Raw genomic sequence first — 13,321 nt, forward strand, 5'->3', positions numbered from 1 at the left:
AAACTGTAAAATTCCTACAAGAAAACATCAGGGAAAACTGCTTGACATTGGTCTTGGCAATGATTTCTTGAATGTGACGGCAACGGCACAGGCAACAAAAGCAGAAATAAACAAGTCAGACTATGCCAAACTAAAAACCTTCCACACAGTGAAGGAAACAATTAATAGAGTGAAAAGGTAGCCTATGGAACAAAAGAAAACGTTTTTAAACTATACATTCAATAAGAGGTTAATATCCAAAATATGCAAGAAAACAACCCAATTTAAAAATGGGCTAAGACTTGAATAGACATCTTTCCAAAGAAGACTTTCAAATGGCCAACAGGTATATGAAAAGATGCTCAAAATTATGAATCATCAGGAAAATGCAAATCAAAACCAAAATAAGATATAACTTCACACCTGCTAAGATTGCCATTATCCAAAAAACAAAAGATAGCAAGTGCTAGGGAGAATGTGGAGAAACTGGAACCCTTGTCCACTGTTGGTGGGAATCTAAAATGGTGCAGCTGCTATGGAAAACAGTATGCAAGTATCTCAAAAAATTAAAAATAGAGCTACCACATGATCCAGAAATCCCACTTCTGGGTATTTATCCAAAAGAATTGAAATCAGATGACATCAGGAATTTTCAGGGTGGTATGGTCGTTGACCAAAAGAATTGAAATCAGAATCTCAAAGAGATATTTGTACTCCCATGTTTATTGCCGCATTATTCACAATAGCCAAAAGTGAAAGCAATCCAAGTATCTATTGACAGATGAATAGACAAAGAAAATGTGGGAAGTACACACCATAAAATATTATTCAGCCTTATAAAAGAAGAAAACCCTGCAATATATGACAACATAGATGAACCTGGAGGACATTATGCTAAGTGAAATGAGCCAGTCACAGAAGGACAAATGTATGATTCAACCTATACTCATATGAGGTATCTAAAATAGGCAAATTCACAAAGCAGAAAGTAGAATGGTGGTTTCTAGGGGCCTGGGGAAGGGGGAACTGGGAGTTGCTATTCAGAAGGTATAAAGTTTCAGTTATGTAAGATGAAGAAATTCGAGAGATCTGCTTTACAACATTGTGCCTATAATTAACAATACTGCATTGTCCACCTTAAAATTTATTAAAAGTGTAGATTTTACATTGAATGTTCTTACTACAATAAAAATAAAACTAGAAAACACATTTAGGATGTTGATGAGGGAGATTTTTGAATGTTGTCAATCATCAGATTATGGAATAATTTTCCAAAGGAAATGTGAAAAATACCATCATTTAAGACCTTTGAAACCAGACTAAAGAAAAACACACAGACACATAAAGTTGGCCTTGTTCTTCTCCCTGTATGGGTGACAGGCCCACACAAGTATGACCTAAGACACCACTGGATTCCACAGCCTATGCGTACCCTCCCAACCACCCACCACTGCGAGGGATGAAGGAAGATTGGGCTGGAGCTGATGACTCACATCAGGAAGCCTTGCTCAGCATGTTCCTGGCTCAGTGACAACCTCCCCAGGGTGCAAGGAAAGGGGCACTTCACACCAAGTCACCATGCTCCCAGCTCAGAGAAGTTTCCAGGGAATACAGGAGGCTCTTCTCCATGCCACCCTACTTTTTAAATTGGGCTGTCCTTCGTTTGTTTTGTTTTTTGTTTGGGGGGGGGGGGTTTGTTTGTTTTTAAATCAGAAACAAAACTCTGTAGAAGATCAAACTATACCATCTACACCAAACGAATAGAAACTTAGGCCTGGGGTCAGCAAACTATGGTCCAAGGGCCTAATGGGGCCCACAGCCTGTTCCTCTAAATAACATTTTGTTGGAACACAGTCAAACCTATTTATTTGCATAACGTCTAGGGCTGCTTTCACAAAACAATGGCAGAGTTGAGTACTTGCAGCAAAGAAAGCTTGGCCCACAAAGCCTAAAATACTTATTATCTGATGTTTTACTAAGGCCTTAGGCTAATGGCTTTGAGAACACTAATTCAAGCATCTGCAAGGTAAAATATAAGAAATCCTTGCCTTCTTCCCTTGTTTTAGGTATGGAATAGAAAAGAAAAAAATTAAATTTGAACAAAATATGCTTTCCATGAAACTTTCCGTGAATCTGGTCCCAGATATCACATGCTAGCATCTGGAGCACACATATGACACTCAGAATAGGATAATGGTTAATAGTGGAGGCATGTGCCCAGAAAACTACCTAGTATTATGATTACTACCATTATCAAAAGAATAAAACTAAGGGAAGTCACTTTTCCAAGACTGGACTGAAGCTTGTTAGGTATTACCTGCACAATTTTCCTCAGGATCTCCACAGAGAAGAACATCAGTTTCAGGACTGCTGGTTGAATTCCCATCTGCCACCACACACTGGAGGATCACTAGACCTTCAAGTTAAAAACAGAACCAAACACAAATATGAAAACTTGAAAATTTGCTTCATGGAAAATATTCTATCATAGTTACGACTCATTTATGAAAATAACAAGCCTGTGGCTTCCATTTCTAAGTCATCCTCTCCCTGCCAGAAAGAGATACAGATGCCAGCATGTCTTATTTTTCAGCTGAATGCTAAAGACAGAAGTTTTAAGCCAGCATCACTTACATATAACTATGCATCTTAAGAGAGGAGACTTGGCCATTGCTTGTAATGGAGAATTAGAACAAAAGCAGAACAGTAGATTTCCAGGAAGAATGCACAATGAACACACGTAGCAAATTGCCTTCTCCATTCCACACAGACCTAGTGTTTCTCAGGTGTTAACTATTGAGTGTGCTTCTGGGGAGATACGAATTAAATATTGCACTCATGGGAATTCTTTAAAAATTTCAGATTCTTCCAGCTAAGTATGTCTGTCTTTGAGAGGGCCAGGCCTCATGTTTTACAGGGGAGAGAGGAATACTGTGTTGTGTTTAGCATGGTTCAGAATACAATGTGCGGTCCTTGTGTGGATACTGATTCAAACAAACCAATCTTACCACGTCACTCATGAGATTATCGAGGAGATTTAACATTGACTGGATGTTAAATGATATTAAGGAATTGATATAGATACTTTAAAATATCTATATTTTAAATATGTATTTTGTGGTCTAGGTTGAAAAACAGAGACCATATCTCTTAGATCTATATATATATCTAAATAATTATTAATGAAATTACTGTACATTTGATTTGCTTTAAAATAATCCAACACAGGAAGGAGGGTGCAAGGAGTGAGGGAAAGACATAGATGAAACAAGATTGGCCACATGTTGATAATTGTTGAAGCTAGGTGGTGGGCATATCAAGGTTCATTATGCTATTCTCTCTAAATTGTACATATTTTAAAATGTCTCTAATAAAAAGAGGATAAAATACGAAAGGAGAAAACAAGGAAGGGGGAAAGAGGGTAGGAGAGAGGAGAAAAAGAAAAATGGCTTGGGAATTAGCTGGTCTTGAGGTCAAGACCTGTTTTCGCCACATAGGTATGCAAGCACTTAATGCAGTGTTGGCATGTAATCGATGCTCAATAAAAATTACTCATTATTATGCAACCAACAGGAATAAAATAACCTGCCCACTGCTTGTATTGAAATTTATACATCTGGCCAGTAGTTTCTAAACTAGGCATGTTCTCCAATTCAATTCAGTTCAACAAACATTCATGGGCATCAAGAAACACACAGGTGAATAGGACATAGTCGACCCTCAAGTTGCTCCAAAACTACTAAGGCAGATAGTCAGCCAACCAATTAACCATGACACTAAACGACAGTACTCTACCACAAAACAATAGTAACTAGGAAGTTCAAAGGTCAAAAGAGTCTTCAAAAAGCACCTTTCAAAAGAGATATTCTCTTCTGCTTATCAAATTGGAAAAGATTTTTTTAAAGAAAGAGATGGTACCTAGAGTTGGAAACAGTAAGGAGAAGTAGAAATTTAAATCTACGGGTGACGGGTAAATTAGCACTGCTTTTCTGGCAGACAATTTAACAGTACACAGAAAATAAAAGCAAAAACACTCAAAAATGTGCAAATCCTTAAATCCAGTAATTACATTGCTAATAATTTTTCCTAAGGAAATAATTCAGGATACATAAAAAGATTTAGCTAAAAAAGTTCTCTATATGGCATAAGCTGAAAAAATTAGAAATTACCTAAATATCTAACAATGGTAGATTGATTAAGTTCATTGAATTATCTTCATGCAATAAGATGCTATTTAGCCATAAAAAAATGTACAAATATTAATAGAACATTTCAACATATTCCTAAATAAGAAAGAAGACTATAAAACAGTAATACAGTGTGATCTGTGTGTGGATATGTGTTTGTGCATGTGTGTGGTAAGTATAAAGAAATATCCATATAAATAGTCAAAAAGATAGGTAAGTATTAAATAGAGAGTTGTTCACACTGGTTAGGAGGAGACTTTTTCCTTATTTTGTTTGTTTGTAATTTCTAATTCTTCTATGTTTTGTTTGTTGCAACAAGAAAAAAAAAAGGAATGACATTTTTTTTGGAATTTGGCCACCAAATTTCCAGATTATTTACACCTCTTCTCCCAGCATCTGCCCCTCCCTTCACACTTAAAACAAACAGAAGCAATCGATCATTTAGGACATCTCCAGCATGGGAATTGTGTATTAATCAGCTTTGCATTATCAGTACCAAATACAAAACGTAATGTATATTTAACAAATGTTGAGGAAATGAATGAATCAATCTATGAACAAACAAACAATTTTTCAAATTCAAAAATACAAGCAGCGATTTCTAGAGAAAAATAATAAAACATGCTTAATTTATTTCTAAAATCCCATACATGTGCTTTCTCTGTAGGGCAGAATCAGGAGGCCTTAATTCTAGAGTTAATCTGTTCTAATGGTGGGAACTCAAAAAAAAAAAAAATCTTTGAATCTCATACAGATTCAATAAGTGCAAACTGAGGATGGCAATATCTCCTTCTCAGGGCTACTGTAAAAATTAAATTTGGCTTGGCACATTCTATACAATTTTTTAGTATGGTTGTACTCCCACTATCACTTATAATTTAACCCATTATTCTCCACTTCCACCTCGCAGAGGGAATTCTGAATCCACTGAAAACCTGCCTAGGCCTCCAAACATTCCAACAGGCTCGGGCCTATGGCTCAGGCTCCTTCTGCTAAGCCTCACTCCACATGCTGGTGTCACTTGGTGAAAGGAGGCCACTATCTTCAGAGGTGGAGGCAGAGCCCCTGGGGAGGAGGCATCCTCAGCGAAACCAGCACCCAAACAATGGAGGGCCCAGAGCAGCATGCACTGTTCCTCCTACTGCCCGCCCCAACAATCTTCAGGTCATAAGCTGGTGGCAATGAACCAAATCTATACCAAAGAAACATTTTCTTGGCCTGCACAGTTTTTCATAATTGAATGAAGGCAGTTCATACTAAACCTGAATTTTCTGTTTCCATTGAAATAACAGAGGGTCTGGCAACACAGATCCGAGATGCTTTCCACCAAACAACTGGCTGGAACTAAGAAATATGAGGCTTGCTGCACTTACTGATTTTAACTTCCTGGACCCTAACAGGCATTTGAGTTTGTGATCTATAAGAAGAGACTCAGAAATCAGAGAAATGTTCACAAAACCATCTACACTCAGCCCTCCGTATCTGGATTCAATCAACTGTGGCTCAACCAACCATGGATTGAAAATTTAAAAATAATAATAATAATAATAATAATAATACAAATTTTAAAAAATACAGTGCAACAACTATTCACATAGCATTTACATTGTATTAGGCATTATAAGCAATCTAGAGATGATTTAAAGTATATGGGAGGATGTGAGTAGTTTATATGCAAATACTGCCCCATATTACATAAGGGACTTGAACATCTGCAGATTTTGGTATCCACGGGGGATTCTGAAACCAATCATCCAAGTACACCAGGGACGACTATGCTAAATACTAAAGTCTGCTATAAAAAAAAAAAAAGAACACTCCTGTTTCATACATAATTCAGCATCCATATGGGTGATTCAGACATACCTAAGCCAAGATGCTACCATTGGATATGGAGAAGAAATGAACACAAGAGATATTCACAAGGTAAAATACAAAAGACTTGGTGACTGATAGGATAGGTGGGAAGTGAGGAAAAGAGTCTGGAATGACCCCAGAGTTTGCAGTTTGAGTAGCTGTCTGGATTGTGGTATCCATCACGAAGATATAAGGGATACAGAAAGACAAACAGGTTGGGCATGGAGAGAAAAATTCAGGTCTGGACACTGCATTTGAGATGCCTGTGGCTCATCTAGGAGAAAGTAGATGTACATATAGATCCAGAACTCTGGAGCAAAGTCAAAGCTACAGGTTCTATATTTGGGAGACATGGAAATAAACTGATTTTTAATTCTATGGAATGAATCTCTCTCAGAAAGAGCAATGTGAAAAGAAAAAGCTGATTAAGGACAAAATCCTGAAGAATACCAATATGAAAAGGGGCAGAAACAGAACAGCCCTCAAGGGACTGAGGAAGAGCAGCCACAGAGTTAAGAAAAGGAAGTTTTTGAGAAGAAATTGATCAACAATACAAAAATTGACAGAGAATTAAAGACAAGAACGGAAATGTGTGCACTGGATTTGACAACAAAAAAGCACTAGTAATAACTTGCTAGAGAAATCTCAGTGGCCTGAAAAGTTTGCAAGTAATTGTAGATTACTCTTCAAAGATTTGGAGTGAAAAAGGGAAGGAGAAGGTTAGTCAATATGTACAGAAAAAAGAAAAGAGAGAATTTTGTTGTTGCTGTTGTTGTTTAAATGTGAGAGATAATTGACAGGAAGAAACCAAAGGTACAGGAGAGAAGCAAAAGATAAATTACCAATAGAAGCAGGAGAAGTAGGAAAGTTTAGCCTAAGAGGCATGGCCTCGTCTGCCATGTATAATCTTTTGCCATCAAAGTTATCCATTCTGGCAAATAGAACCTTATTTTAAGTGAATGGAAAGTCTTTGGAAAATAAGAACTTGAAGGTATTTTATTGTTTGTTCTATTGTTCAAGGAAATTTATGTTCTGGTTTAAAATAAACAGGAAGCATCCAGTGGGTTCCTCATCCTTCATACTATTGACATTTGGGACTGGATAATTCTGTATTGTGGGAAGTTGTATGTTGTAGAATGATTAGCAACATCCTTGACCTTTATGTAGTAGATGCCAATAACATCCACCTTCCCTACAACCCCAATTCCTGCGTTGTCACAACCAAAAATGTCCAGACATTGCCGACTGTCCCCTGGGGCAGGGGGATTACCCCAGATGAGAACCACTGCAATCTTCTCCAACATATTTTACATACTTTTTATCCAAAATATAGCTTTCATTTTGCATATATCCCTTCAAACTGAATCAATAGTGCAGCCTCAAAGGCTCAAATTTAAACTTCTCAAAAAATATTTTAGGGGAAGTACCATTATCTTGTGGAAAGATCACCAGACTCAATTATTAATTTATAATATGACCTTGAGCTAATTAACAAACTATCCTAATCTTTTTTCTCAAGAAAATCTAGGATCACCGGTCCCTTGCCCATCCTATAATCGAGTTCATGAAAATTAAATGAAATAATATTAGAATGTTTAGAGGAATATACATTATTAAAATAATCATTATCTTTACCAGGGGAAGCATGAATTATATTTTAAAGAAAATGAAGGAAAGTATGGTACTTCACTGTGGAAAACATAATAAGATCTCCATTCAAAAGAGTCACAAATTATATTAAATTTCAAAATTAGTAAGAACCCTAGAGATATTAAACTCTCCCACCAACCAACTCTCAACTCCTTGGAAATCATCCCCTGGGAGAGTTCATCAAGAATGCACTAAAATCTCAGCACAGAGACTTCAGTCTCTTCCAAGGCATGCCATCTCAAGGAGACCATTCATCCGTTCTTTCAATCAAGGTCATTCATTCATTCAAAAAACGTTAAGCACCTATTTCTAAAGCTCTACAAATGCTTCCTTATGTTGAGCTGGGTTTGGCCTTCCTGTTATTTTCCTCTGCTCTTTAGAATCACCTAAAATAAATCTAATCTCTTTCCCATTCAGATTCTCATATACGTGAAGCTAGCTATCAAGACTTCCTGAAAGGATTTCTCTACTTCAGGCTAAACATCCTGGTTCGTTCAACCATACTTTCATGGACACTATGAAGATCCTTCCTAAGCCTTGTCATCCTCCCCTAAATGCAAGGTTGAAATAAAGTGTCATCCTGTCTGATCCATCAAAAACAGAATAGAGTGGAACTTTCAGCCCCCAGACTATGGGCACCATATTCCTAGTAATTCAGTCCCATAGTATATCAGCACTTCTGGACTGTCACATTAAATCCTGGGGTCTTATTCTGCTTATCATAAAATGAAGCTCTTAAATTTCTTATACATCTGGGAAGCAATGTATTGATGGTTTTGTTTCTTCTTCATTGCTAATGTTTCATTTCATTTTTCTCTTTCTCCCAAGTGAATGGTGTTTACACTTGTCCTTTTTAAATGTTATTGTATTAGATTTCACTTATCATTCAATATTTCACAATCTTTTTGTTTTCTGATTGTCTCACTCAACCTATTACCCATACCTCGCCGCTTTGCATGACCTGCAAAATTTCTCAGATGCATTAAAGCAATAAAAACAAGATAAAACAAAATAATGTTGTTAACTGCATTTGGTGACTGAAAATTGAGTCCCTGTTTCTGGGGCTAGTTTTTAAATATGAACTCCACTCATAAAATTAAAGAAAAAAGGAAAAGAAATCCAATTCTGCTTCAGTGAGTCAAAGCTCCATTTACTTTTATGCACTTTAAGATCCTTAAGTTAAAATTAGAGACTGTATTAGAAGTCCTGTCCCCATCAGTCAGCATGGGGAATGAAGTCAGAGGAAACAATAGATGCATTCAAAAAGAGGCAGGCTGACAAGGAGCATGACATGCTGTCTCGAAGCCACTGCTGATGCTGAGGTAAGTAGTACACCAGCTGGGTCAACTATTTAAAAAGATCACATGTGACCAACTTAAACAGTCATGTGCGTTGTATTTGCCTCATCTCCGAGCTGAATTTCCATTTTTAGAGCCAAGTACATTTTGTATTTTAAAAACAAATATAGCATTATCACAAAATGTCTGTTCATCTCTATTCTGATGATTTAGGGCATTTTCTTAGATGCACTGCAAACTTCTACTTGTGTATAGTAAATCCATTGATTTCTTGCCATATCATATCAATTTTATCTTCAGATTTGAACCACACTCCATGTTCTGTTAGAAAACCAGATGTAAACCAAAGAAGAATTTATCAACCTATAAAATAAGAAGATTGGAAGAATATTTTATAGTCAAGTCCCTGGAGTTTTATTTATATTAAAGAGAGGCAATATAGATTACTGGGGAAAAGGCAGCTTTGGAGTCAAATGGAGCTGGATTTGAATCGTGGTTCTACCTTTTAATCACTAGATCTGTGATTATGGTTAAGTTACTCAACCATTGAGCTTCAGGGTCCTCTTCTGTAAATTGGAGCCCATAATACAAAACTTAATGGCTGTGGTAAGATTTATCTATGCGAGAGAGTAGAATAATGGTTACCAGAAGCTGGGCTGGGAGGTCGGGGCTGGGGTGGAGGGTAGAAATAGTGGACTAACAGGTACAAGACTATGCTATCTACCCTGAGTGAATCATTTTGCAGTATTTGCATGTATTGAAACAACACACTGTACTCCACAAATACGTACAAGCAAATGTTAAAATACTTTGAATTAAAAAACATAGAAAAATAAATTGCAAAATTATTTTTCTATATGCTTAAAGAAAGGGAAAAAAGAAATTATGAATTTTTAACGCATGTAATGCATTACACAGGGTAGGCACTCAAAAACTAGTAGCTATAAGAAACCAAAGTAAAAGAAGAATTCTAATTAACCTTGTAAAAAGGAAAAACTAGATTCTTACTCTCATAAATGGATATTGACAAATTTCTGCATTAATGATGGGATTTGACTTGTGTACAAAATACATTTGTGATATAAACTAAAAAAGGTAAATATATATGCATACATGCTACATTTCGACAGTGTGCTTAGGTGTATATACTTAATGAGACAAAACTGTATATTGGTCTCTCCACATGCTTTTTCCTTGAAGTGTTTTTAAAAGAAATTTGAAATTAATATGCCTCAGCCGATTAACAGAAATATGGCATTGTCTACATGTATAGTTCTTTGTATTCTCGGTACAGTTCTGTCAATGATTCAGCATACTGTTTACATCATTTGGGATTACTAATTCAGTTGGTTGGTTAAGTGATTCAATGATACAAATATAGCTGATAAAGTCAATTCTTAAACAGTGATATCTAACAACCAAGCCGATTATAAATCATATCTCTAAATTCTGAAAAAATAAAATAAAGTTTATATCAACAAGAGGAGTAAAAACTGTAAGCATCTGAGGAATTTTCCCATTTCATCTTAACTGTTATGAAGAAAAACAGAATCTTGAATGTGCATACTCTGTACGCAGTATTTTCCGAGTCCAAAAAGAGGCCACATCTAAAGTGGAGTTTGAAAAAAATTAGGAGGTGGAAATGACGTTTAACGCTGAGCTTGTGGTTGGCTGAAACGAAAACTGTGAAATCATGACATTTGACATTAGTGTTCTCTTCCTTCTTTTTTGTTAACTCCTTTTCTACCATTTTGTTATTGCTGTCTTTTGCCTTCCTATAAACCACTTTCATCATACTACATTAACATTGTTCCAAACATAACATGTTTTCCTTTCTAAATGTATTTACTTTCAGAGCAGACCTGCAAGGAGAGAAATTGCTTAGCTCAAAAGAAATAGTCCAGAAATTAGAGTGTCTCGGCCTGTGTCTTCTAGAAAGCAGAGCCTGAGCCATAGATTAAGGGGTTATCACTTTATTTGTAAAGTACAATCCTGGGGCCGTGAAATGAGGGGAAAAGGAAATGAAGCAAAGAAAGAGGAAAGCAGTAAAGAGTGTGTCCCCATCGCACTGGCTGCAGCTCCAAAGTGAGCCACAAAGCGACACAGAAATTTGCTCGGACAGCAGGTTCACTCATATACAGGCCACATAAATGGCTCAAAAAGGAACTGTGTCTTGAAGTAGGCCACAGAAGCAAGAAAGAAGGAGGAATGTATCTGACCGAATCACTTTCATCACCAATTTCCCACTGGACAAAATTCATCCCCCTGGGTGCTAATTCTCTCAATTCTGGCCCCTTGGTCAGTAAGAGTCCAAAGCTCAGACCCTGGGACATGGCGTTTTGTCTGAGTCCCAAAGTGGGGCAACCTGGTATGGATGGGGAACTGACCAAGAGGCAAAGGAGACAGCTGAAAGGCTCTGAGGAGGTCCATGACATTTGTGTCCCAACACAGTGAGGAATTTGGGCATCCAGAAATGTCATGCGGAGCAACGCTCCAGGACAAAGAGGGATTTTCCAAGTTCTTTCAAATCACATCACCTGGAGAACTGTCTATTCTACAAAACTGAAAAACAGGCTTCTGGATTTTCAGTGCCAGTAGGGGAAGCATAGACATGGGCAGAGAAAAAATATACAGGTCTTCACATATAGTTTATGTTCATTCAAAATCAGGAAACTAAAATATGAACTCTTCCTTCCTCCAATGTAAAACTCTATTCCAAATGGTGGAAACAATATCTTGGCATTTAAGAAAGGCTAAGAATGATAGAAAACACTGTTTTTTAACTCATAAAACTATTCCACAATCTTATATTTTTAAAGCCCAGAGGGGAAAATAATTTAACAATCTGTATATATAAACTAATTCATGTATCTGAAAACTGTCAACACCACAATAATGTCTTTGTCAGTAAATCAAACTTTTTTTTCTTACCGTTACCATTATTAAATCAGTGACAAGAATAACTAAATTGAATGGGAACCCCATAATAACCTAGAGCTAGCTTCTTAGAAATCATCAGTTGTCAAAACTTGACTTTTGGATTCCCATTCCTTTATAATAAGAGCAGAGCAGAGAGTCAGACATTGCAACACTTTAAATGAAAAGCTCTGGGCTCACTGATTTCTATAATAGTTCAAAGACAGGAGGCAAAGGAATCAAGGAAAGAGGAAGATTTGCTTTCAAGGAGGATTATCCGAGTGCAAAGTGAGGAGGAATTGTGGAGCTGGCCTCTGGATCTAGCGATAACACGGTCTCTGACGCATGAGGAAACAGTCATCGAATTTTAATAACGGTGAAGAAAAGAACATAGGGTTTCAGAGTAGATGCTTACTCAACCCGAAAAAGCCCCAGAATTTAGGCCCTTTAAATGAGTTACAGTAAGCCAACCTAAATTAACATTAATCCATTATTATCTTTATCTATAAAACCATTTACAGAGACCAGAAATATAAAGAAAGAAATACTGCATTATGCAGTATATTTTAAGTGCCAGGTATGTAGAAAATAAATTCTATTGGAATTCCAAAAATATGCCTATTTTATTATTATATTATTATTATGTATATCATTATACGTCACACTGGAAAAATCATAAAGGAAATTTTCCCAGAAGTTGGGGGCTGAACAGGACAAAAGGCAGTGACATAGAAATGAGTTTAGTGGACTTGAGAGATGATGAGAAAAGCTGTCCAGCAGGAGCAAAAAGTTACACAAACAAGTATTTAGAAACAAGGGCCTTCTTGATATGTGTGGTGTGGCTGCGAAATAATTCAATTGATTTTCTTCTGTGACCTATCAAAATAAGACTCGTTAAGTAATAGTCACACCACATATTTCCAGTTGAAGCTTTGCAATGCTACTTACCACCTCCAGAAAGACAGATTCGCAATTAAGAATCTGACTATTCTTGAAAACCACTCGGTAACTATCTAACAGTAGTGGCTGCTGTTGGGTAGAGATCAGTGAGAAAGAACAAGATGCATGTCCTTTGTTATGCTCTGCAAAGGCACATGGACGGTGAAGCTTATTATTCTGCATGTAGTCCCGTCTCACATCTAAGCCAAATTTACAATCACTCTTTTTACCCTCCATTACAGGGTAATTGTCATTTATCTAAACATGAGGACAGATTTTTCTCACAGAAGTCTCCTATCACAAGATAGCAACGTTATGTGTCTGCTGACATAACAATACTATTTCACTATGTGAAATTATATTCACTATTTCATAACTATGTGAAATTTTCGTCAACGTATCTTCTCAATTTCAGTAGTTCTTTGTTTTTCCCCATCACAATAAGACCCCAATTGACAATTACTACCCTAATAGATGGTAAAATATAAAGTGTGC

General features: G+C 36.6%; 1 protein-coding gene across 2 annotated transcripts in view; it reads right to left on the reverse strand.

Annotated features, from left to right (window-relative positions):
• Positions 1–13,321, reverse strand: part of BTC (betacellulin) — a 48,295-nt gene that overhangs the window by 20,574 nt on the left and 14,400 nt on the right. For both annotated transcript variants that reach the window (XM_063108282.1, XM_063108281.1), the window contains exon 2: positions 2,297–2,395. In XM_063108282.1, the coding sequence (XP_062964352.1) occupies positions 2,297–2,395 (99 nt within the window). The remainder of the gene's footprint in view (positions 1–2,296; positions 2,396–13,321) is intronic.

The sequence above is a fragment of the Cynocephalus volans genome, chromosome 9 (assembly GCF_027409185.1).
Source record: "Cynocephalus volans isolate mCynVol1 chromosome 9, mCynVol1.pri, whole genome shotgun sequence".
Classification (NCBI taxonomy): Eukaryota; Metazoa; Chordata; class Mammalia; order Dermoptera; family Cynocephalidae; genus Cynocephalus; species Cynocephalus volans.